This window comes from Polypterus senegalus, chromosome 14 (assembly GCF_016835505.1).
Source record: "Polypterus senegalus isolate Bchr_013 chromosome 14, ASM1683550v1, whole genome shotgun sequence".
In the NCBI taxonomy this organism is placed as follows: Eukaryota; Metazoa; Chordata; class Cladistia; order Polypteriformes; family Polypteridae; genus Polypterus; species Polypterus senegalus.
The window spans coordinates 36149555-36174295 of NC_053167.1; the positions used below are offsets into that span (position 1 = coordinate 36149555).

Below are 24741 nucleotides of genomic sequence, written 5' to 3' on the forward strand. Positions count from 1 at the left end.
GCAATAATTTCTTTTCTTATGCGCCCAGGAAGCAATTTTTTATTCAGTATGCACTTTTAATTTCTTTCCCTACTTTAACCATTTAAACTGTTAACATTTATATCTTATCTTCAGCCTTGCTCGTCGACTGAATCTTTTAGGCTCTCTTTAAGGTGTGCCACGCACCTAGTCCTAAAACCTGATTCCCTTCTATAATTTTTCAGCAAGCACCACTTTCTTTTCTTTCCCTAACAGCCAGTGACTTCTGGTTAAAGTAATTTTATACCTACTCCTAACTCCCAGTTAGAGTAATTTTATACTTTCAGTCACTTCCAGTTTCAAGGGCAATACCAGCAAACCTGTTACGTCTTCCCTTATATCCCGGGAATCCCCCGATGGTACTTACCCCAGCCTGGGTGTTAATTAGCTCTGTCAGGAAATCCTTCTCAGTCACCGTGGTTGAACCAGTAGGAGACCGGGGACTCCTCACGCAGAAGCCATTTCAGGACAGGGCAGCCCTAACTTTTATCGGAGCTGCTTACACTGCTGCCGGTGTACACTGTAGCGGCAGTCTGCTTCAAGAAGACAGATCGCTGAGGTCTTCCCGCTCAAGGAGTCAGCCGACCGTCTCCTGCCCCACGTTGGGCGCCAGAAAACTGTGGACACTTTTTCTGTAGTGTGGTTTCTTGTGACTGAAGACAGAGAGATATAATTAAAGTTAGTAAAAAATCTTTTATTAATACACACCAGGCAGAGGTAAGAATGACAGAGAAGCACAGTCCTAGGACACCTGCCCTTCGTCTGCCCCGAGAAGTCGGTGTCCTAAATCTTTTATAGGGCAAAGCTTTGTCTTATGACTTTAGTTGCACAAGAATTTCGAGACATTACATTTTTACAACAATTTGCTTGGATCAACATTTTTAAAGTTCATCAGTTGGTCACTTGTGGTTTTTTGTCTGTTAGGAAAAAACAGGAAGTTGCACTTGCACTATAGGCATTTTGCTTAGCACGCACTTCAGTTCGGATCATTAATTCCTATTTTCCAATCTCATACTTTGGTATCTGTATTTTTCTATTTCACAAAACTAAGAAATTCTGTGAGTTCCTCTAGTTCAAATATTAATTTTTTGATAGTGTGCAAATATCTGTTTGTTTGGTTTCATGACTTCTCTGTAGAATTAATGTGTCCTTTGTGGTTCCAGCCCTTTTCACATCTTACAGTTACCAAGGAAGTAGTATGTGGTTCAGATTTTCACCTAGCGTTATATATAACATTTTATATTCTATATATGAATAGACATGAAGATATGTGATACAGTGTGCATGTTTATATCAAGAAGTCCACAAATGTAGAAAATCTTAAAATAGTCTTTTATTCCTGAGCTTTCCACGCCTACCAGTTGTCATCATCAGAGGAAAATGATGAGACGTACAAGAATCAAAGGCAATATATAGCAAATGAGGTAGGTGGGGGTGTGGATTTATAAGATGGAGGTTCAGAGGGTGTATGTCTTAAAGTCTTTTTTTATTATTTGGATGTTCTTCTTTTTAAGTCTGGGTTCATGTCCAAGTATCCGTTAATGGTGTTTTCATTTGACAGCCACAATTCAGCAAGCTCCCTGGACCTATGAGTATTTGCTAAGATACTAAGATGTCTAATGTATGTTTAATCAAGTATTTGTTATTTAAGACTCAGATCCTGATTTAAAGGGTTTGAGTCTTAAATAGCAAATAAAGTAAATTAAGATCATTAGTAGCAACAACTAGTCACTAATTAAGAAAATGGTTAGAATGAAAACCTTTAGCCACTGTTGCTTTCCAGGATAAGAGGTGGCCATCCCTGTAATGTATTATTTATTGAATAGCAATTTTTATTCTTTTAAAATTCTTTTCAAATTATGGCTTTTATTGGGTTTTGATTGGCAATGGACAATTTATCTATTTATGTTGTTAACTGTCATGAGTTTGTCTAAAGAAATGGACATATGGATGTATTAATTTGTAATTTGGGAAATAGATCATTATAAATCTTTATGAAAGTTACTAAATGAACAAATGTAGGAAATTAGTGTATGGTCTCTGTTTGATTTTCTTGGTAGTGTGGTGTCACTTATTGGTTTTCTTCTGCAGATATTTGCAGTACGATTGGCTTTAGGAGATCAGTGCTGGGAAGCTGAGGGAACCAGTATAAAGAAGGCACAACATGCAGCCGCTGCCAGTGCACTGGCTGAAACCACTTTGCCAAAGCCCAGTATTCGTTCACCTCGCCACACAGGCAGGAATTCAGGTAAAATATACCAGCAGTGATTGGAGTACTTTCAACTTCTAATCAGAATAATTTAATACATGTTTCTGTTGTTGCTCTATTTTTAGTGAGTCAAATTGGGGTACATAAAAAACAGAAAGTTATCAGAATATGTTACTATTTTTAATGGTTTTCTTACAAACTTTCTAGCAAAATATGTGAATATTTTAAATTATTTTCTTATAAACCTTCTGGACAAATTTTGTTTAACTCTCTTAAAAATTCTGGTTCTTTGCTAGTTTCACATCTAACAATGATGACATCACGAAAACATCTTATCTTTCATGAAGATTTGAGTCGGACTTTTCAACATTCTGAAAGTGAGTTAGATTATACTTTTCCATTTTCATCACAAATTACAATTATATTTTTGGCTTGTATAAATGCCCCCCAGTTAAATATTGTCTGGATTCTGTTTTTTGTTTTTGTGTACATTTCATGTCTGCTGAAATATAATATACAATATAAGTGCAATCCAATGTGTTGACTAGATTGAAATGTAACGTATATGCATATGGTGCATTTAAGTTGGGCACGGTTTTATCTTGTCATAGTTTAAAACATATCAACCAAATGAGCGATTGCTTTTCACTACACCACACAATTTTTGTGTCAGTTTAAAATGCAATGCAAAGGCAAATAGCCTTTGCATTCATGTCCATAGATTGTGTGTCATAACCAAAAGCAAAGCAAAAAAGCAAAGATATTGCATTTTGATTAGCAGCAACTCAAGAGTATTGCATTTTGATTTAAGAAATGCTTTAATTGTGCCAAAACTAAATGTAATCAAATGACCAATCAGTGCCAAATGATGAAGCAAAGAGCGTCAACAGTTGGGATAGGAGGCATTCTTTACATTTCTGTGTTCTAGCAGCGGACAGTTTTGCGAGTGTGGACTATGGAGTGATTTACCGGAATGGTGAAAAGTATATTTTAGGTCTCTCTGAAAATATTTACTGTTTATGCTGAGTTGTTTTCCTTTGTATACATGTTAAAATAAGAAATGCTGTTACATTTTCAAGGTGTTGGTCGTGAGTACTTTTAACTAAATACTGAATATAATGAAATATCTGTTAGTGTCACAGAACTTGGTTTCTTTATAGGCTCTTTTCATACTCACAGTGAAATCCAGATATTATATATTGTTTTCCCTTCTTTTAAAACAGAAGGGAATCAAAGTGTCATTTAATTTGCCAGCTTCCACTCTTTCCATGAGATGGTGGATGCCCTACCTTACCAACTCCTATTTCACATTTTTCAGTGCTGGTTGACCACGCTTGGGGTTGTAATGCCTCTTGATTAAATGCCCCATGTGCATATGCATTACATTTCAATGTAGTTAACGCATTGTATTTCGCCCCTCTGTAATCAGTAATACCTTTTAAGGCAGAAAAGATATCTTCTGAATACTTCATGTAGCCAGTTAAGAGGCTTTTGGTTGTTAAACAGCCCTAACCCTTTCTTTCAGAACTTATCTAACTTAAAAAATGTCTTAGGCGTACATGTCAGTTTTTTGACATCCCCTCACAAATTTTCATTAACATTCAAGGCTTGGGACTATGAAGGCCATTGCAAAACATTTATCTTTCATTGTGGTGTTGTCTTTAATTTTGTGGTATGTATTGGATTATTGCCTTGTAAAGATCTATATATATAATTCACCAAGGCAAGACAACCATGGAAAGCACGCCAGAAGGGGCGTGGATTCACTAAGCCGCCGACAAGTGAGACACCTATGGCGCACGCAGGAAGGAGCCATGCCCACCAACTCCAAGACCATTGGATACGATGACAACTCGCAGGGCCACGCCCACCAACTCGGACGCGACGACACAGAAAAAATGGTGTCATTTATATTTGTCTGTCGTAGAGGCCACATGCAGTGAAGGTCAGGTTAATGTCATGTGCATGTCATGCACCTCCGAGCTACGTTGACTGTTCATAGAGGCATGTTTCTCGCGGAGGTGAATCGCCATATGCAGCATGTGAAATGGTTTGCGAGGGTATCCCATGGGATCCTTAAAACAATCCTTTACAACTGAGGTTAAAGCACAATAAAGTAAGCAGTCTTTAAAAACCGACTTTTCGGTTACGACGCACGACCGCGTGCACCATAGCAATCTGTTTTACACGCTACATACAACTATTCGCATCTGCGACAAACATGCGTCTTCTTAAATGCTCTTGCAGGAACACGGAAGACGTTTTCCTGCCCACCAACACTCCTTTTTCACCGGCCGGCGTCTACCCTCGCTCTCTAGGCATTCACACTGCCTGCCCATTTGCCCGGACGCAAAAACTCACCGACCACCCAGTTAGTCCTTTTCGTCTGTGGTAAGGGTCCACATACACGTCTGAGCCACGCGGCGTTTGTTATGCCGCGGGTTCACTATTGTGTTGTATTTTGCTCTCTCCAGAGTTCCATATTTTCATTCACTTACTGTTGTATTCTCACACCAACCCGTTTTAGACATCCGTGTCTTTCCAGAAGTGTTTAGCATTCAATAAAAAATTATGCATGAGATTGACCGTGTGTCTACCCAGCGCAGAGAGGCGTGGATAAGCCGTTGAACCCCATTCGGGCTGCAAGCCATGGAATTCCCACTAAGTGTGACTCTTACGCTCCCACTCATTACGTCCCTACCCTTTGTGCACACCCCCCTCCTACCGTGGTCGGGTATCTTGGTGGATTATATACTGTATAGAAAAGCAGCCAAAACCGAGGGGTATCCCATGGGGTCCTTAAAACATTCCTTTACAACTGAGATTAAAACACAATGAAGTAAGCAGTCTTTAAAAAACGAGTTTTTGGTTATGACGCACGACCGCATGCACCATAGCAAACTGTTTTACATGCTACATACAGCAAAAACATGCGTCTTCTTAGATGCTCCTGCACTTTGTTCACACCCCCCTCCCACCTCGCTACTACCATGGCCGGGTGTCTTGGTGGATTATATATAGAAAGGCAGCCAAAACCGCACAGAGCAACGAAAAGTCTAGAATTCCATCTTTTCATTCACTTTCTGTTGTATCCTCAAACCCTCCCTTTTTAGACAAATGTGTCTTTCCAGAAGTGTTCAACCATCAATAAATAATTATGCGGCGTTTGTTATGCCACGGGTTCACTATTGTGTTGTGTTTTGCTCTCTCCAGAGTTCCACCTTTTCATTCGCTTACTGTTGTATTCTCACACCGACCCATTTTAGACAACCGTGTCTTTCTAGAAGTGTTTAGCATTCAATAAATAATTATGCATGACATTGAGCGTGTGTCTACCCGGCGTGGGTAAGCCATTGAACCCCATTCGGGCTGCAAACTGTGGAATTCCCACTAAGTGCGACTCATACGCTCCCACTGGTTGCGTCCCAACCCTTTGTATACACCCCCCTCCCACCTCACTACTACCGTGGTCGGGTGTCTTGGTGGATTATATATAGAAAAGCAGCCAAAACCACACAGAGCAATGAAACGTCTACATCAGTCACAGGTACATTTGGACTGTGTAAAGACGACAACTCAAGTGACGAGTTGGAGGTGGGCACATAAGTGGGCAGTGCATACTGAACGAGAAATCAGCAGACTAGCATGATGGACAGAGCTGAAAGGATGTTCTTCTCCTCTCCTTCCGTTCCACACTTTGCGCTGTGCACCCCCATCCCTCCGTCTGGCAGGAGAAGGCACGATGGCGGTCTGCCAGTTTTCAGTCATGGACGATTGTGTGTTGGTTCGTTCCGTGCATTGTTACAATGTTGCTTTTCTTGCTGATTTATTACATTACCGATTTTTTAAATGTTAATTTTCTCCCTGTGCTTAAAAATCATTTAAAAACTGGCCTGATTATGCGGCGTATGGTACACCGCGGGTTGGCTAGTATCCATTATTTTTTGTACACTGTTTCTGTGCTAACTCTGGGGCATTAGAGTCTCTTTTTTGTTCATGAGTAGCTGATTCCAGTCTTCCTTTAGTTTTCCTGAGCCAATTGCTAATCCTAAAGCGTAAGAACCACGCACCGTTAATGAATGACCAGATTAAATGTACTGTATGTGTACACTAAAGGCAGTAATTTAATGGTAAACGGCTGGCAGCTGAGCTGCCAATCATTTAACTTTCAAATTATTTCAGAGGAATAGACAAGTGAACAGTTTGTGTTAGGGCTGAATGATTTGGGGAAAATATCTAATTGCGATTATTCTGACAGATATTGCAGTTGTGATTTGAATTGCAATATAATTTTTAAAGGTCAAGCTTCAGTTCAATATTTATTAAGTAATAGATTTAAAACATGATGGAGCATTACCACACGAGATACCATCAAAATAATAACTGCTTTATATTCTAATGCAAGGATGACATATTTATTACATTTTTTAATTGGCATAGAACATAGAGCAATCCAGCAGAGATGCTGCAGTGCTAATCAGTCAAGCACTAGTTTAAAGTAATGATTTGTAATGAGAAGTACATGCCACTTTGAGCAGCAGGCAAGCTCATGTCAACAGAGCAGGGCACTTGCTCAGGCGCCACTCAATTGCGTTAACCGAAGAATGGCATTAAGCCAATGCTTCCAAGATAATAATAAAACCAACCAATGAACGTATTGCAGGCTTTGGAATAGTATTCAAATGCTACAGACTATATTATTAACACACTGAACATTGGAATAATTCATCACCAGGCCAGACAGCTCATATGTAAAAAAATAAATGTGACAAGGCTACGGCTGTGCAACACACTATTGTATGCAGCTAAATGCAGAAAGAGAAACATGCCTTATAAGGTGTGCCCTCAGTACAATTTGGTTAGGATTGTCCATACCCAGATTATCTTTTAACTTGGCACGCATTCAGTGCCTTCTCTTATTCTGTGCGATAGCTTAATTTTATTGCTAATATGAGGATCTTCCAGTGAAATATCAGATAGACTGACTGGCATTTTGCAATGTCTATAATCCATCCATCCATTATCTAACCCGCTATGTCCTAACTACAAGGTCACGGGGGTCTGCTGGAGCCAATCCCAGCCAACACAGGACGCAAGGCAGGAAACAAACCCCGGGCAGGGCGCCAGCATGTCTATAATGTATTTTTTTTAAATGTATGTGCTATGCTTTGCAATTATTAACTGTCATCATTGGTGGCTTTGGAAGCATGCACAACCTCATGCTGAAGGTAATGTGGAGTTACTGCTAATTAGTGTGTGATATGTGATCATAGTCACTAGAAAGGCACCCATCAATGAAAAAAGCACTGTTTGGATGGGCACGGAACACTGAGGTCCACCCGCAGTGATAGGCCCGACTTGTGGATCTAAGAGCACACCAATGAGTCATAAAAATGCTTTGAAGGTGTTAAGCTGCAAGTTTTACAATGAAAAATAAAACGTTAGCTATTCAATATTATGAAAAGTCCGATCATGGAAGTAAAGTGCAAAAATAGATTTGCAAAATACTACAGCTTTGCATAGCGTTTCTGGAGTAACATGATGCCAATATTAGTGTGCTTAAAATGAAACAACTGTTCTTTTACAATCAAATGTCAGCTTTTGCCTTTGACTCAGACATTTTTTGAAATTCAAAGAGCAATGTTCGAACTAAAAGTCTACTCTGCATGCATATATCCTAAATTACAAGCCTTTGTGATTTGCTAATTGCATTGTTTCAAATCGCACTTCTGATTTGAAATCAATTAATCATTCAAACCTAGTTTTTTTCAGTAAAATGTAATCAACACTTCTGTTGATTATCAGAGGTGACTATGTGCAGAGGGTACAGACCTATAAATACCTGGGAGTGCAGCTGGATGATAAATTGGACTGGACTGCCAATACTGATGCTCTGTGCAAGAGAGGACAGAGCCGACTATACTTCCTTAGAAGGCTGGTGTCCTTCAACATCTGCAATAAGATGCTGCAGATGGTTGTGGCGAGCACCCTCTTCTACACGGTGGTGTGCCGGGGAGGCAGTATAAAGAAGAGGGACACCTCACTCCTGGACAAACTGGTGAGGAAGGCAGGCTCTATTTTAGGCATGGAGCTGGACTATAATTGTTCCTTATGCAAATGTAAATTTTATGCAAATTTAGAAAGTTGTACAATTGTGAATTTCTAACAACGCAATATTTGTAAAATAGTTTTGCACATTGAAATAGTAGAGGAGGAGTCAGATGAGGTGGCTTGGGCATCTGAGCAGGACGCCTCCCTGTTGAGGTTTTCCGGGCACGTCCAACCAGGAGGAGGCCCGGGATACGCTGGCGGGACTATGTCTCCCGGCTGGCCTGGGAACGCCTCGGGATTCCCCCAGAAGAACTAGAAAAAGTGGCCGAGGAGAGGGAAATCTGGGCATCTCTGCTCCAGCTGCTGCCTCCGTGACCCAATTGAACGCCCCAAAACGTTTCTGCATTATCTATGTATTGTTTTGCATGCATTTGTTATTTTTTCGTATTTGTGCTGACACTGCTGTTTAGACGACTTTCCATGTAAATCATTTTTGTACAAGCAGTGCTGTATTCTGGCCAAGAATCAATGCTTGGTTGTTAGGTAGACATTTCCAAGTTTGATTTGCAGTTATGTTCAAGGTTCACTTTGCACATTTGACCAATTTAAAAGCAGTTTATTTTTTATGTGTCATCCACATTTTCCTTGACTTCCCTTATCTTTAATTTTTTGGATGAAAACACTGATGGACATATGCTAAAAGGAACCCATAGTTGTCGAGTTACTCAGCATGCTGAGGTTAAAATAGTCAAAAGTTTTTACCCAACACTGTTTTTTTATTTTGCTGAATTTAAGCCCCAATGAGTTGGTCACATTTTGTGACACTCAAAATAAAAAACATATTAATGAATAAAATATTAATTAGTCAACTGGTAAGGTGTTTCTTTAGGGGTGTCCTAGGCAGAGTATAATGAGGGAAGACTCAAGAGTAGATGTGGTCTAAGAGCATCTGCGGATATTTCTGGAGGAGCCAGTAAAAATTTTACTGTAAGTTCATTGGTTGCTGATTGGTCACCAGAAAAAAAGTGAAAAAGTTGCTACTGAAGTAATGAAAAACTAGTCATTTCAAACTTAAAATAAGATTTAAGCACCACATGACTCATTTTACAGTAACATGTTGTGCTTTGTTTCATGTTCTCAATATTTATAATACTGCACTAATAACATTTCCCTTAGAACTGACTTGCGACCTCTGCCGTGAATATGTGCCAAAGACATGAAAGAGAAAGTGACAGCCATGAATGACCTCAAATGCTTCCTCTTTACCATTGAAAGCAGTTCCAGGATGATGCACAGGGACTGCAGTGTGTAGGCATTTGTCCCTATCCTGCTTCTCACATACCATCAGTGACGAACCATCTGAGAACTTAAGTGATTATGATTTTTAAGTGCTTAGATCTTAGCTTGTACAAGTTTGAGTTGCTAACTGTATTAGTAGTGTCCCATGTTGTCTTGTGTATATATATATATACACACACACACACACACACACACACAAAGCTGGTGGTGATATTTTTCAATAGAGTGCCTCATTCAAGTGTTTGCTTCTGGAACTGACCATTATACAATTTACACGAAGAGTTGCTCAAGATTTACTGTTTTTCAAAACACTCACCAAGTTAGTTAGAAGACTTGGGCAGTACATTCAGACTGGTATGGAAAGAAAGAAGACCACAAAGCGAGCAAATATAAGTCTGCCTTCCCCTTCCGTGCTCCTCTCTCCTCACTTCTATGCCTACAACCAACCAGCTTGAAGAAAGCTCACACCTTCAAGTTGAAAATCTAAATTGTGTTGTAAATGATTAAGGAAAGATGTTTTGACCTTTTCTCCAGTTATTCTGCTGGATGCCAACATAAGAACAATGACATGACAAGTGACACTTGCTTCTCTCATGGGAAATAAGAGTACAATTCAGACATTTTAAGCCTTCTACACCAGTGGAGTTTGGGCTTGGAGAAGTAAACCTGTGCTGTCTGTTCTAGCAATAGCTGTTCTAGCAAGTGAAAAACAAATATCATGTAACAGTTATTTTGATTGCTGAGTTGAGATGTACCGTAGAAATAACTGAAGATGTAGAAAGTTGTTGATGTAAAAGCACATTGTCTTCATGGCAATGTATAAAGACAGAAAAATGTACTACTGCTGATCAAATTTTGTGAGAAGTGAGTAAAACAAAATCTGACAATTTTTTGGATTTCCTTTCTGGAGCCATTATGGCACATTGCCAGTTAACAGGCAGTAGTTAACAACAGTTTGTTGTAAGATGGTCTGCATAATTCCATCCATCCATTTATCCAACCATCCATCATCAATAAATCCATCTTCCTAACCTGTTTATCCTGGGCAGTGTAGCAGGGTAGCTAGAGCCTATCCCATCAATCATCAACCACAAGAGAGGAGCAATGCTTGGACAGGGTTCCTGTCCATCATGGGGAGAACACACACTCTCCCATAATTAATAAGTATGTAATAACTAACTTTTGCAAGGTTGCACTATTATAGTTCTAAATTTAATTTGTTTTTGTGTGTTGTTTTGTAATCAATTACATTGTTAACAAAATACAAAAAATAATAGGTTTATCATTTTTTTTTTCACTCTTTATGATTATAGACTCCAACTGGCTCAAAATGCGGCTGCAAGGCTTCTAACTGGAAGTAGCAGAATCCAACACATTTCACCGATTTTGAAAACCCTACACTGGCTGCCGGTTAGATTCAGAATCGATTTTAAGATTCTCCTCCTAACCTATAAGGCATTAAACGGTCTAGCCCCCGCCTATTTGAGTGTCTTGCTCCATTGTCACAATCCCCCTCGTGTTCTTAGATCCGCAGATCAGCTGCTCCTAACCTTTCCCAAGGCACGTTTTAAAGCTCGTGGTGAAAGGGCTTTCTCCGTCTGTGCACCCAGGCTCTGGAACTCCCTGCCCTTAGTCGTTAGGCAAGCCGCTTCAGTCGCCACATTCAAATCTCGCCTAAAAACGCACTTCTTCACATTGGCTTTTAATTCTTAACCTGTTTCATTTTCCACTCGCCTTTTGCTATTTTCTCTATTTTATTTGGTCCCTTGACCTGTTTTTAGTATCTCTGTTTTAATTCTCTCTTAATGTTTATTTTTAATATTTTTCTTTTAGTCCTGCTTGTTGTAACTGTACAGCGCTTTGGTCAGTTGTAATGCTGTGTTTTTAAGCGCTCAACAAATAAATATGGTATGGTATGGTATGGTATTATGCTTATGACTGTGGTATAGATTGAATAGTATAGTGCTTTCAAATTATACTGTACTAGCCAACCTGCGGCATACCATACGCCGCATAATCAGGCCGGTTTTTTAATGATTTTTAAGCACAGGGAGAAAATTAACATTTGAAAAATTGGTAATGTAATAAATCAGCAAGAAATGCAACATTATAACAATGCACGGAACAAACCAACACACAATTGTCCATGACTGAAAACTGGCGGACCAATCTTGTTGATGTGAGCGAAGGAAATGTAGACGCGCGCCTTCTGTTCTGACAGATGTGTCGACGATCTATTGGTGGAAGAGTTTGCCACTGGAATGCAAGACACTAAATGAAGATCTTATGGCAAGCCTGAAAGCATAAAATTGGAGCTGTGTGACTTGCGTTCTTTTCGCGGTTCGCTTTTACTCAACATGGGTTAATTGTATGTGCCAGCCTGGATCTTCGAAAGGGAATACCAGTGGAAAAACCATCACAGTTCATATTGGATATATGCAAATGTCGCGTTGTGCAGGAGGTTCCCCGTCTTCACCTACAAAGCAGCAACATCAGTTTAACAGGACGGGGCGTTATACCTTCTCATATCCAGACCTGGATTTTCCATGAACACCATTCGTACAGCAGTAACAGAGTAACCGTGAGTGATAATGTCATGCATTTGCATGTAAGACTTTGCGAAGGGATTAACCTGACATATCATGTTGTCTAGTTGAAGCAACAAAATGTCACTGCAAGCGCTATTACATTCCTTTTGCAAACGTTGACTGGTAGCCTCAGCAGAATCGAAGATGTATAGGTGACCGTATTGTGGTGACGTGTCAGGATTGTTATATAAAGGAGAGACCTGGTGATAAATTTGACCGTGGATTCTGAAAGCATACGGTCCTTGTCCAGATGGTTGAGCGATGTGTGCGCCCATTGACGCGAAAGCTAAAGCAGAGTTGTATTCCCTGATATGATCACAGTAATTTCGGGACAGCGGGTTCTTGCCAGTCAATAGGTCTTCCAATAAAAGAGTGGGCTTGGATAGCGGTGGCAAAGACACCTTGCAGGCATGACAACACTTAGTGTAATGTCTGGATTTGTTGACGTCTGCTGGCCAATAAAGAGCATTGCAAGAAGCACATAGTGCGGTAGGGAGGCCAATATTATGTTCTTGGACGTGAAAGGCGGTATCTTCTTGAAAAGCTGCAGAAAAGTGAATGCGATGTTTGTGCATGAACGATTTAGTGCTGTGTTGACACTGAAGGGAATTGGAATGAGTTGTGTCGAAGCATTGCTGGCAATGTTCACATTGCATAATTCGTTCTGTGGAGTGTGTTTTTAAATGCATGTTGAGAAATCTCTGCACTCAGAACTTTTTTGAACAAATCGTGCATTCAAAGATCTTTTTGGAATGCGTTCGTTCAGTGGAGTGGGTGTGTAAATGTGCTTTGAGATATTTCTGTCATGTGAAGGTTTTGGATCAGTGTTTACACTGAAAAGAATTCATCAGGGAATGCATTTTGAGATGGTTAGTAAGGTATCTGCGTGCGTGAAAGTGCTTTTCGCAAATTTTGCATACAAATCTTTGCGTTGAATGGATCTGCATATGGTTGTGGAGATCCATCTCAACTGTGAAGTCCTCGTTACAAAATGTGCAATTGAAGGTGAGAGTGGAATGAGTTCGTAAGTGTTTTTTGAGAGCGCGAGTTGTCTCGAAGCATTGTTGGCAATGTTAACATTGTATCATTCGGTTAGTGTTGTGTTTTTTGAAATGTGCATTCAGATATCTGTGCACTCTGAAGCTTTTGGAACAAAAGGTGCATTGAAAGTCCTGTGTGGAATGCGTGTGTTCAGGGGAGGGTGTCTTTAAATGTTTTTCAGGAAGAGGAGAGTGGGCAGGTGACGTCACATTAGTGTGGCGAGCTAGTGGGTGTGTACGCTGTGTGCCCTTACCGACAGAGTCAAAAGATGTCACCAGAAGGTTATCACATGGGTATTTGAGAGGCATGAGAACCTCGTAATGCCCATGATCCAAAGGACCACTAAAGAGCAGGGATATGAAGAGACGCTGGGCCGGATTGTAAAACTCGAGGAGAAGCATGAGGACGTTTTTGGATGTAAATGCTGATAGTTGCTGGAAGGATTTGGGACATTGCCACAATTTCTACCTCGCCACCATAGACTCCGGACGTATTCATGTAATCAGCGTATTGTTGAGCAGACTGTATAACAATGCCTCTGTGACTAAGAACAATGGACACCACGCCACCGAAATTATCCCAATGTTGGCAAACAAAGCTAACAGCCATGTTACGAAGTTTGAGAGCAACAGTTTCGTCAATGACATTTCTCCAAAAAAACCCGACTGACAGAAACAAACAGTTACCTGAAGCAGGAATTTCTATAACATTGAAAGACGTGTTGTTTCCATGAAATACATTTGAAGCGGTAGCCATGGAGAGCAAAAGAATAGTCAACATGGCTCACAGCTGGGTTTGGACCACAGCACAGACCAAAGTGAGTGAGTATGTGTTTGATGAGCTGTTTGATTTGGCGGGCAGTGGTCTGAAGTGCGTTCCTGAGCACGTGGGAGGAGGGGTAGAGTTTCTGGGCGGGGCTTCGTTGTTCCTTTCGCATGGTTTTTCATGGTGGACGCGGTCGGGTGTTGAAACCGAAAAGAATAATCAAAAGTAAACGTGGCTTAGGCGTGCATGTGGACTCCTAGCACAGACGAAAGGGGCTAACTGGGTGGTCGGTGAGTTTTTGCGTCCGGGCACATGGGCAGGCAGTGTGAATGCCTAAAGAGCGACGGTAGAAAAAGGAGTGTTAGTGGGCAGGGAAACGTCTTCCGTATTTCTGCAGGAGCATCTAAGAAGACGCATGTTTGCTGTATGTAGCGTGTAAAACAGTTTGCTATGGTGCATGCGATCGTGCGTCATAACCGAAAACTCATTTTTTAAAGACTGCTTACTTCATTGTGTTTTAACCTCAGTTGTAAAGGATTGTTTTAAAGATCCCATGGGATACCCCTCGCAAACCGTTTTACACGATGCATATGGCGATTTACCTCCGCGAGAAACATGCCTCTATGAACAGTCAACATGCAGGTGCATGTGGCCTCTACGACAGACGAATATAAATGACGCCGTTTCTTCTGTGTCGTCGCGTCCGAGTTGGTGGGTGTGGCTCTGCGAGTTATCGTCATATCCAATGGTCTTGGAGTTGGTGGGCGTGGCTCCTTCCTGCGGCGCCATCGGTGTCTTACTTGTCGGCTCAGTGAATCCACGCCCCTTCCGGCGTGCTTTCCATGGGTGTCTTGCCTTAGTGAATTATATATATAGATAAAAAGGAATCTCTGGGTTGATTTTTAAGCACTTTTTCCAAAGAAATCTTCCATATGCGATTTTTGACTTTTTTTCTCTTTTCAGACAGTTTAAACCAAACAGTGGAGTTAAATGCACTCTGCATGAAAATTGGAAAAAAACCTATTTACAAACCCATTGATCCCTACCCTGGAATGAGGCCTAATTTTAACTATAATGTCCGGGCCCCAGGCCCTTATCCAAGGTGAGTATAGAGTCTTTAATGTACATTGTGTTTATCAATGCCAGTATATTTATAAATTTAAGTCATACTTGTATTTGTGTTGTTTGTTATCAGCTAATAGCGTATGATCTTTATTATCAGGCAAATATAGGAAACACTTAAGGTGAAGGGTAAAACACGCTACATTATGCATTTGGAGATCTGGAGAAGGTGTTTGACAAGGTGAGAGGAGGGCATTGAGAAAGATGTGGAAAAATAGTTAGTGTCTCCGTTGATCTCATTGTATGAGGAAACACAAAGTATGGTCAGAACAACAGATTGGGATAAGTTTTGATGTGAACGTGGTCTGGTTCTAGGGGTCCATTCTGAACACAATCAATTTTTGAGAAGGTGAAAATTAACAAAACAAGTGTGTCAAGTAGATCTCAGCAGGGCTCTAGAGTGCGACCTAATTTCTTAATGGTGCGACTAAAAAAATCAAAGGTTGCACCGGTGCGACCAGCCGTTCGAGGGGGAAAAAAAAACGAAACTCCGTGACTCTTAAAGTCTCCCTGTTGTTCAACAACAGACACATATTAGGCCCATATCGTGGTCTAAACCAATCAGAGATAGTGAAGGGCGGATCCCGCCCCCCCCCTCTGATTGACCGTGGTCCAGATATTCCTGTACGTGTGTGTACGTTTGAAAATGCATGTGATGCAGTCAGACAGAGAGAGGTGAGTAGCCCATCAGGTAAACAGTGGATGTAGCCGCGGATTATGAGAGAAAATGAAAAGAACGATTGACAGCTTTTTCGTTAAGAATGTTAAGTTAGGGCCTGATCCGTCCGAAAATCATAACCAATGCTCTGACACGAAGCCATCAACCTCCCAAGATATAGCAAGCCCTTGTCCGGAGACGGCATTAGATAATGAGCCACATACGATCGAGTCCGAGCCCACTGAAATTAAAAGGGGTAAAGTTGTATACATTTCAAAAAGAGTGGCTTGACCAGTTTCCCTGGCTAAGATACAGTAAAGCCGATAATATAATGCACTGTATTTACTGTAAAGAGTGTGGGAAGACCATGGCCGGCAGTAGTGCATTTGTGACTGGTTCTAATACATTTAGAATTAAAACGCTGAAAAAGCACAATGCATCTATAAAACACATTACATGCCGCGATAAATGCACTGCTCAAGTGTCCCCTCTCCCCTGTGACTTTCAGCGGCAGGCAGCAGCAAACAGATCATCAGACGAGGCCGAGATGATAATTAAGTTTAACGTTGCCTACAATATTGCAAAAGAAGAACTTCCCTTCACTAAATTCAAGTCTGAAATAATTCTTATGAAGTAAAATGGCTTGAACATAAACCCGACGTACAGCAATGATGTCGCATGTGCCCAATTTATAGGAGTCATCGCAGATACATTGAAAAAAAAGACGTCTGTGCAATTTGCGAACAGTGCGTACATGGCATTCCTGATCGACGGAGACACAGATATCGCCACAAAGGAATGCGTCATTGTGTACGATCGTATCTTGCGGAGAGGAAGACCGGTGAATATACTTATTGGACACATTGAGGTCGAGCACGCTCATGCCCAAGTCTGGAAGATTTTGATGTTAGAGAGAGTGTGGCCAGCTGGTTTAGTCAAGGCCAAAGATCAAGAAGGCCAAACTACAGGAGTTGGCCATCCGAGGGGCATGTGACTGCAATGGAGGATAGTCCATAAGACATTGTGCCAAGAGATGTTCAGTTTGAAGCCCTTAAAACACTTAATTTAGATTTTCTTTTTAGTTAATTTATCTTGAGATTTTTTAAGTTTAAATTTCAGCTCAGTAAAGCACTTTAAGCACCAACACTTTTTCAGTAAGTTACCTTTCTTGTAGAATTGTGCTTGCCTTCAAATAAAGAACTTTATATTGACCAGATTGTTAGTTAATCATTTACAAGTCAATATTGCCTATATGGACAGCGATTAAAAAAAAAAAACAAATAAATAAATAAAGTGAACGTGTAAAACTGTGGTGTTAAATGTGATGCGGTTGAAAATTTGGGTGCACCTAACTTTTGTGCTGGTGCACCTAAGAAAAAAAGTTAGGCGCACCAGTGCAACCAGTGCACAAAAGTTAGTCTAGAGCCCTGCTCAGCAATGCAATTGTTTTGAAGAAAGTAGGGGAGTAGTAGCAAGGATGAAGGGTGTTCGGAACAAATTCTGTCCCACTCTCCCACATTCTGGATACTAAAGAAAATATTCTGGCATTGAAGGAAAAAGTGTATGATCTGTGGGAGTGAGTCATGGTAATGATAGCAGGACTAAGATGGATATGTAGAGTTTAATGAAGTAAGAGACCATTGAATGGTAGTTAAGAGAAAACTTGGTGTGGATGTGAGAGGTGTTGTGCTAAGGAGAAAGAGACTTGCGTGGTTTTGGCCTGTGGGGCAAAAGACAGAGGATAATTGTATGAAGAGGTGCACTAAGATGAAGGTGGAGATGAAGATGCAGAAAAGGAGGTCAAAGAGCATGTGATGGGAAGTGGTATTGGATGATATAAAATGCCTAGCATTCCATAGGGTGGAAGAAAAATATCTGAAGGTTCACTTGCCAACATAGATAAATCTGGAAAATGGCTGTTAAACTTGTGATGATGGTAAAACTTATAGTGTACACAGTTTTAATAATTGTTAGTTTATTTCATTCATTTTTTGAAACGCATAGTAAAACCTCATAATAATGACCCTATAAACCTATTTCACTTCGGCTGCACTAAATCTATCATGTTCTTAATATATTTTGCTTTAATTTGTAACTAACTCAATCAAATTCACGACTCAACTCACTGTTTGATTGGTCTTTTCATGGCACTTTTAAAGCAAACACAAATTGTATATTTTTATCAATGAACTAATTCAGAATGGAATAATAAACTTGTTTTTTCCCATGAAAGAGAAGCATAATTTTAAACTAAACCAAGCAGGATTTTTAAATAACAGGAGTGGTACCTGCAGTGCTGTTCTGATATTTAAGTGCTGTAGAACTGAAATGAAACCGCAAACCTGGAATAAATTATTTCATTTCAAAATGAATTCTCTTCCACGCCTTCTGTGTCTTGTTAAACTAAAATGAGCACCTGTTCCTTTTAATCTCTGAATGTGTGTAATTTTCTGGATGCCTGACATTCACTGATTCTATGTAATTTTAATGTAACTGAAAAAATAGGTTAGAGGTGGATGACTCGGGACCAGCGAAAATGATCCGGGCTTTAGACACTCCATTTTTGTCATTTTATTTCACATTCTAAATTTTTGCATTTTCATACCGTTTTAGCTGACAGCCAATGCCATGCTTAGCAGCTACAGTGAAGTGCCTTACTTTATGATATATTAGTTCTGAGTTTCTGATTTGCAATCATAGCCTCTTCTTTACATGAAAATTTGACCTTTATTTTTTTGTAATGACTGATTTGATATGTATGTTCTCCTCTATGGTAAAATTAAGTTCAGTTTTGTTTTTTTTAATCATAAACATACCTCAGAAAATGTATAGCATGATTTTTTTTTAAATTGGAATGCTTGCTTTTTTGAAGTGGACATTTTCATTAAGTTTTAAGACTGTTGCTTCTCATTTGATGTGTGTGTCCCATAAACCTCAATTGTAGACACTTTGGGAACTTTTTAAATTTAATTTAATAATACATCACTCACTTAACAACACAGGTTTCTGGGGTAAGTGGATATCATTTGTGGGAAAAAAATAACTTAGAATTTTTGTTGGTTATTCAAAGATACTCAATGATCTTTTTATTGCTTTAAGTGGCAAACACTAAAAAGTTTATAAGACAAAGCTAAAGCTTCATGCTTTTTACCTGCTAGCAAAACAACAATTTTGTAACATTATTTGGTAGACAATATTTCCAAATCTGTGAGGAACAATTAAGGGGGAAATGTAAGTTGTACAGGTTTGCCATCCTTAAGAGTTTGTGCTTTATGTTATTTTGTTTTTATTTTCTGTTCATTTCCTCTATCTGTATATATATCCATATTCTTAACTCCTTATACTTATAAATAGTTGAATAGTTTATTTAAAAAAAAATAAGTTGGGGCTACTACCTGTTTGTCCCCAGTAACAACAGATAAATGGATGAGGTTTTTGTTCAGACACTATATACAAAGCAGTTTCAGTAACCATATTTCTTTTGTGAGTGTACTCTAAAATGGGAGAAAGGTGACCCATGGAGTTCTGGGAATTGCAGGTGCATTAGCAAAGGGTGAAAGGCATAAGAATAGCAGAAGAACTCCTCTAAATTACTGTGCTGGAGGGGGAGCACACAGCGAGGAACATAGTTAATTACTCATTTTAATTCAGAAAAGCAAGAATGTCCTTCTTATGTAATTGTGTATAGCATGGTCTAGAGCAGTGTTTCCCAATCTTATTTTCTGTGGTGTCTAATTTATATGAATGAAGCTAGTAATGTGAGCACGCAAACTATGTAAACTGATGGTATTCACATATAAACCAATAGATAACCAACAAAAGCATGATTTATGGCCTGTTTAGCCCTTTATATACCGGAGAAAACAGTAAAAAAGCAACTCTGAGATCAGCGTTTGCAGACATGGCACTTAGTGAGCACTTTGGGTGCATCCTCAACTGCTTTGTCCCTTTGCTCTCCCCTCCCTGCCTCAGAGGCAACTCGTACACCCACTATCCTGTGAGACTCGCTGGTGACCACACACCCAGCCAGGAGACGCATACAAAGTGCTCTCATAATAATAATAATATTACATTTTATTTATATAAGTACTGTGTCTGCAACACTGTGATTGTGTATCTGATTTTATGATAGTTTCTCTAGGTTGATCTGTCCTCCGGTCAAGCTTGTCTCTCTCGGGTTTAGACCCAGGTGCGCTACATTATTATTTTCATGGTACACCTAGGAAGCTCTCATGCCGCACCACTGTGCCATGGCACACTGGTTGAAAAACACCTGTCTAGAGTGAGCAGTTCCAGTAATAATATTACTTATTACTTTACTATTGCCTTTATCCAAGTTGACTTAAAACGTTTTGAGATACAATTGGTTATATATCTTTTGGTTTTCTTATTGGAAAACAGGCATGTGAAGTTACTAGCTAATGGTCACATTTATTAACAGTAGAATTTCAACCCACAACTTCAGGGTTTGAAATTCTTAACCACTAAACCACCCTGCTTGCCAATACTATTAGGCCTTGGTTTAAAATAAATAAATAAATAACCAAACAAATATTGTATGCGGAAAAGCACTTATTTTCTCAATACTTCTGATGCATCCCTTTAACTGATGGCACTATAATGGAGGCCATTGTTTTATGAAATTTCCCAGGTGAAGTCCGGTGACACAGCTGATCACTCTATAACAAAATTTGATTCATATCAAAAACTTCTTAATTGTCTGGATTGATCCCATGCATGCCTGCTCACTGACTGGAATTGCTCTAGCCAGGTTCTTGGAGTGGATCCTACTAACCTTTTTACTGGGCAATTTTAAATAATGATTAATGAGAGTCATCCTAGCCATATTAACGTCTCCATTTATGAACCAAGTTGTCAGGAGCAACTGTATGAGAAGCATAAGGCTCTTAACAATGTTGCTCGATAAACTTTATCCAAGACTTGAAACATTAGAATAAGAAATTTGAACTTGTACTATTTTATTCTTACTAGCAGTATTTTGTCTTTTAGTCAAATATTCATTTGGGCATTAAGATGTTGGATTTACCATTGTGTTAAGACTTTCATGAAGCATATGATGGCCAGTGACATTTGATATAGTTCAAAAGTAGTAAAATTGCAATGAATGTTTTATTTTTTTAAATGTTATATTGTAATAATAAAGTTCATCATTGACTTGAAGGCAGCTGACAAATACTGCACATTTAGGAAACAAATTAAAATAAATGGGATCAAAATCAGATTTTTGAATTTTATCAGAAAAAGATAGAAGTAAAACACAGTTTTAGTTTTAATCAAATTGCAGAGACATCAAAGCGTACATTTAGCTTCTAAATGTATGCATTTTTTACATTGAGAGATTTAGTGAAATGATCACATTTATTTAAATTAGCATGACTGAAATAGTAGAAATATAGTTTGCAAAAATGATTGTTATATGTTATCCATTATGCGTTGCTTTTAAAACTTGCATACTTTCATTTTACTGGTTTTGATATTTATTTTATGAAAATCCTGTCTTTCTGTGAATTTAGTTTGCTCAATTATTGTCAAGCATCATGCTCTTTTCCAGGTATTATTATCCCTTTCCACCAGTTGGCCCAGTCCTCTACCAGATGGAATTATCAATTGGAGGACAGCAATTTCATGGCAAAGGAAGAACCAGACAAGCAGCAAAGCACGATGCAGCTGCTAAAGCATTAAAATTTTTGCAGAAAGAACCTCTGTTAGAAAAAAAATCAGAGGTAAGGATTAAGACAAATACATAAATCATATCATTCTAGAAAAGTCTTAATGAGAAAATGTTAAGGTAGTGCAGCTCATAGGTTAGAAATTTTATAGAAGGACAAAGTCCTGTCTTGCCTGTCTTCTTTGTTGCTCATATTCATTTGGCAGTAATGCTGCACAAGAACCCCACTAAAAGTGATCAAAAAACTTTTGAAAAATATATAATGCACACTTAAAATGTGCTAGGTTTTGTTGCAAAATGCACTGTAAATGTGCTGTGTGAGCTTGCAAAATATATTGCTTGGGCTTAAGTTGAAGTTGCAGTTATAAAATGTGTTGCACTGACTCACGGACTTTTGGTGCAGCACAAGAAGACTAGCAGTAGTCACTTGAATACAAATCTTTGCAAAATGTATTGCTTTCACTTAAAATGTGACACTAATTCTTAAAATATGCTACACACACCAGACAAATGTGTTGTGCTTGCACACTGACTTTTAAGAGTAATCTAACTCTATAATTAAGTAAAGAGAACAGCTGTACTTATTTAAAAATGGTGTTGCCTCAGAAAAATTGTGGAAATTCAAAAACACGAATCAGTACTCTGGAACATTACAGGTTTCAAAGTATATTTATTGATGTATTTTGTAAGTTTTAAGACTTTTTTATTTAACTTGACTCCTCTGTCTATTTGTTTGTCTGGGTCAAATTTCGCATACATGTTCAGTATCAATGGCAATACAATAATTCGTCAAAACCAATGCAATTACGTAACAAATTTTGCCGTAATTAATGGTTATGTGATTCCAATTAACACACAGACAATGACGGAGAGGGAATATACAGTAGCGAGATATAGGAGCATGTAAGTTAGAGACACATTGGATTGCCCCCACTTGCCCTTTCCAGTAAGTGGAGTGGGTAAATTTGCATGCCGACTTTACTTGTTTACTCTTGCGAATGAGTAGATGTGGTGATCATGGTGCCTGCCATTATATCATTGATATTTTTTTTTCGCAGCAAGTGCACTAATCCCATAAGAGCCTGAACAGAAAAATAGAGACCAAAATATAATTCTTTTTAGTATTCAAATAATTCTGCAAATATCCTATATTATATATATATATATATATATATATATATATATATATATATATATATATATATATATATATATATATATATATAAGTCAATGTGTGTATGTATTTATGTTCCAGCATTTCTTCTGAACAGCTGGAACAATTTTCATGAAACTTAGGACACATGTTCCTCATTGGTCGACTAAAAATACTGTAGGGTGAAATCAGCTCTAACCCACCCCCTTCAAGGTAGTATGGAGGGTGATCTTGCAGTCTTGTATGCATGTTATCATCCAGTTGACACTTGGAATGACCACCAGAGGGCGAACTGGAGGTGACTGCCTGCATTCTTTATATTTGAGCACCACCGCGCCCCTGTTCCTTTTGAAATTAAATGGAGTTGTCTGGTTCCGAGCGTCAACTAGATGATAACATACATACAAATAACAAACTTTATTTTCCTCCTAGGCAATGGCGGGTAATTCAGCTAGCTATGAAATACTTTTAAAGAAGCTTCCCGTTCATGAGAAATGATTAAAGAAAAATCATTTGCAAAATACTTAAAAACTGAAAAGTAAAATATATATAAATTAAATACATTTATTTACTTTAGTTATAAATACACTAAAAAGCAAAAAATATATATTTTTTAACAATAATTTTCGTGGTTATATGTGACTAAATACAATCATCGGACACACACAAATTTATTCATTCAATCAATTAATACAATAGCTACTTTCATCATAAAATATAAAAAAACAACAACATTGTAATTCCCCACCATGCTAAACAAGTTTCAAAATTTGTTTGAATCAATTTATGTGCACCCCACAATTTTATTTAGTCACATATAACCATGAAAATTGTGGTTAAAGAAAAATGTATTTTTTGTTTTTTAGTCTATTTATAACTAAAGTAAATAAATAATTTTACTTAAAAAAAGTATATATTTTATTTATTTTACGCTTGCACTTGGGCTCCATAGACCAGCATTTACAGTTTTATAAACACTTTCTGAGGCAAATTAACTTACAGGTGCAACCATTCAAAAATAAGCAAGGAATACTGCAGCACACGAACGCGCAATTTCACAAATTTTCACTATTGTGACTGTACTATCTTGAGAAAATAGCAATCAATCAATCAATCAACATTTATTTATATAGCACATATTCATACAAAAAAATGTAGCTCAAAGTGCTTTACAAAATGAATAGAAAAATAGAAGACACAATAAAAAATAAACATAAGTCAACATTAATTAACATAGAATAAGAGTAAGGTCCGATGGCCAGGGTGGACAGAAAAAACAAAAAAAAACTCCAAAAGCTGGAGAAAAAATAAAATCTGTAGGGGTTCCAGACCAAGAGACCGCCCAGTCCCCTCTGGGCATTCTACCTAACATAAATCATCATATTTTCATGGAAGGACCTGATGATGATGGTCACGTAGACTTCTGGCTTTCAGTCCATCATTGTTGGAGCATCATGATGCTTTGAGTAGGTGGTGGTGGCGCAGGCCGCCACCACAAAGAAACCGGAAAAAGAAACAGAAGAGAGAGTAGGGGTCAGTACGGATTTTAGAGCCACCATGAATAGTTATTATGAAGAATTGAACATACAGAGTATCAGGATTATGTTAAAGTGAAGTTATAAAAGGCCATGTTAAAGTAATGTGTTTTCAGCAGTGTTTTAAATTGCTCCACTGTATTTGCCTGGCGAATTCCTATCGGCAGGCTATTCCAGATTTTAGGTGCATAGCAGCAGAAGGCGCCTCACCACTTCTTTTAAGTTTAGCTTTTGGAATTCTAAGGAGACACTCATTTGAAGATCTAAGGTTACGATTTGGAATATAACGTGTCAGGCATTCCGATATATAAGATGGAGCGAGATTATTTAAGGCTTTATAAACCATAAGCAGTATTTTAAAGTCAATCCTGAATGACACAGGCAACCAGTGTAGTGACATCAAAACTGGAGAAATGTGTTCGGATTTTCTTTTCCCAGTTAGGATTCTAGCAGCTGCATTCTGCACTCGTTGCAAATGATTTATGTCTTTTTTGGGTAGTCCTGAGAGGAGTGCGTTACAGTAATCTAGTCTACTGAAAACAAAAGCGTGAATTAATTTCTCAGCATCTTTCAATGATATAAGAGGTCTAACTTTAGCTATGTTTCTTAAAT

The 24741-nt window shown here is 38.7% G+C and overlaps 1 protein-coding gene across 3 annotated transcripts in view; it reads left to right on the forward strand.

Moving 5' to 3' along the window:
• Positions 1 to 24741, forward strand: part of stau1 (staufen double-stranded RNA binding protein 1) — a 159006-nt gene that overhangs the window by 33469 nt on the left and 100796 nt on the right. For all 3 annotated transcript variants that reach the window (XM_039734931.1, XM_039734929.1, XM_039734930.1), the window contains exons 4-7: positions 2110 to 2266; positions 2524 to 2604; positions 14935 to 15073; positions 21324 to 21495. In XM_039734931.1, coding sequence (XP_039590865.1) covers positions 2110 to 2266; positions 2524 to 2604; positions 14935 to 15073; positions 21324 to 21495 — 549 coding nt within the window. The remainder of the gene's footprint in view (positions 1 to 2109; positions 2267 to 2523; positions 2605 to 14934; positions 15074 to 21323; positions 21496 to 24741) is intronic.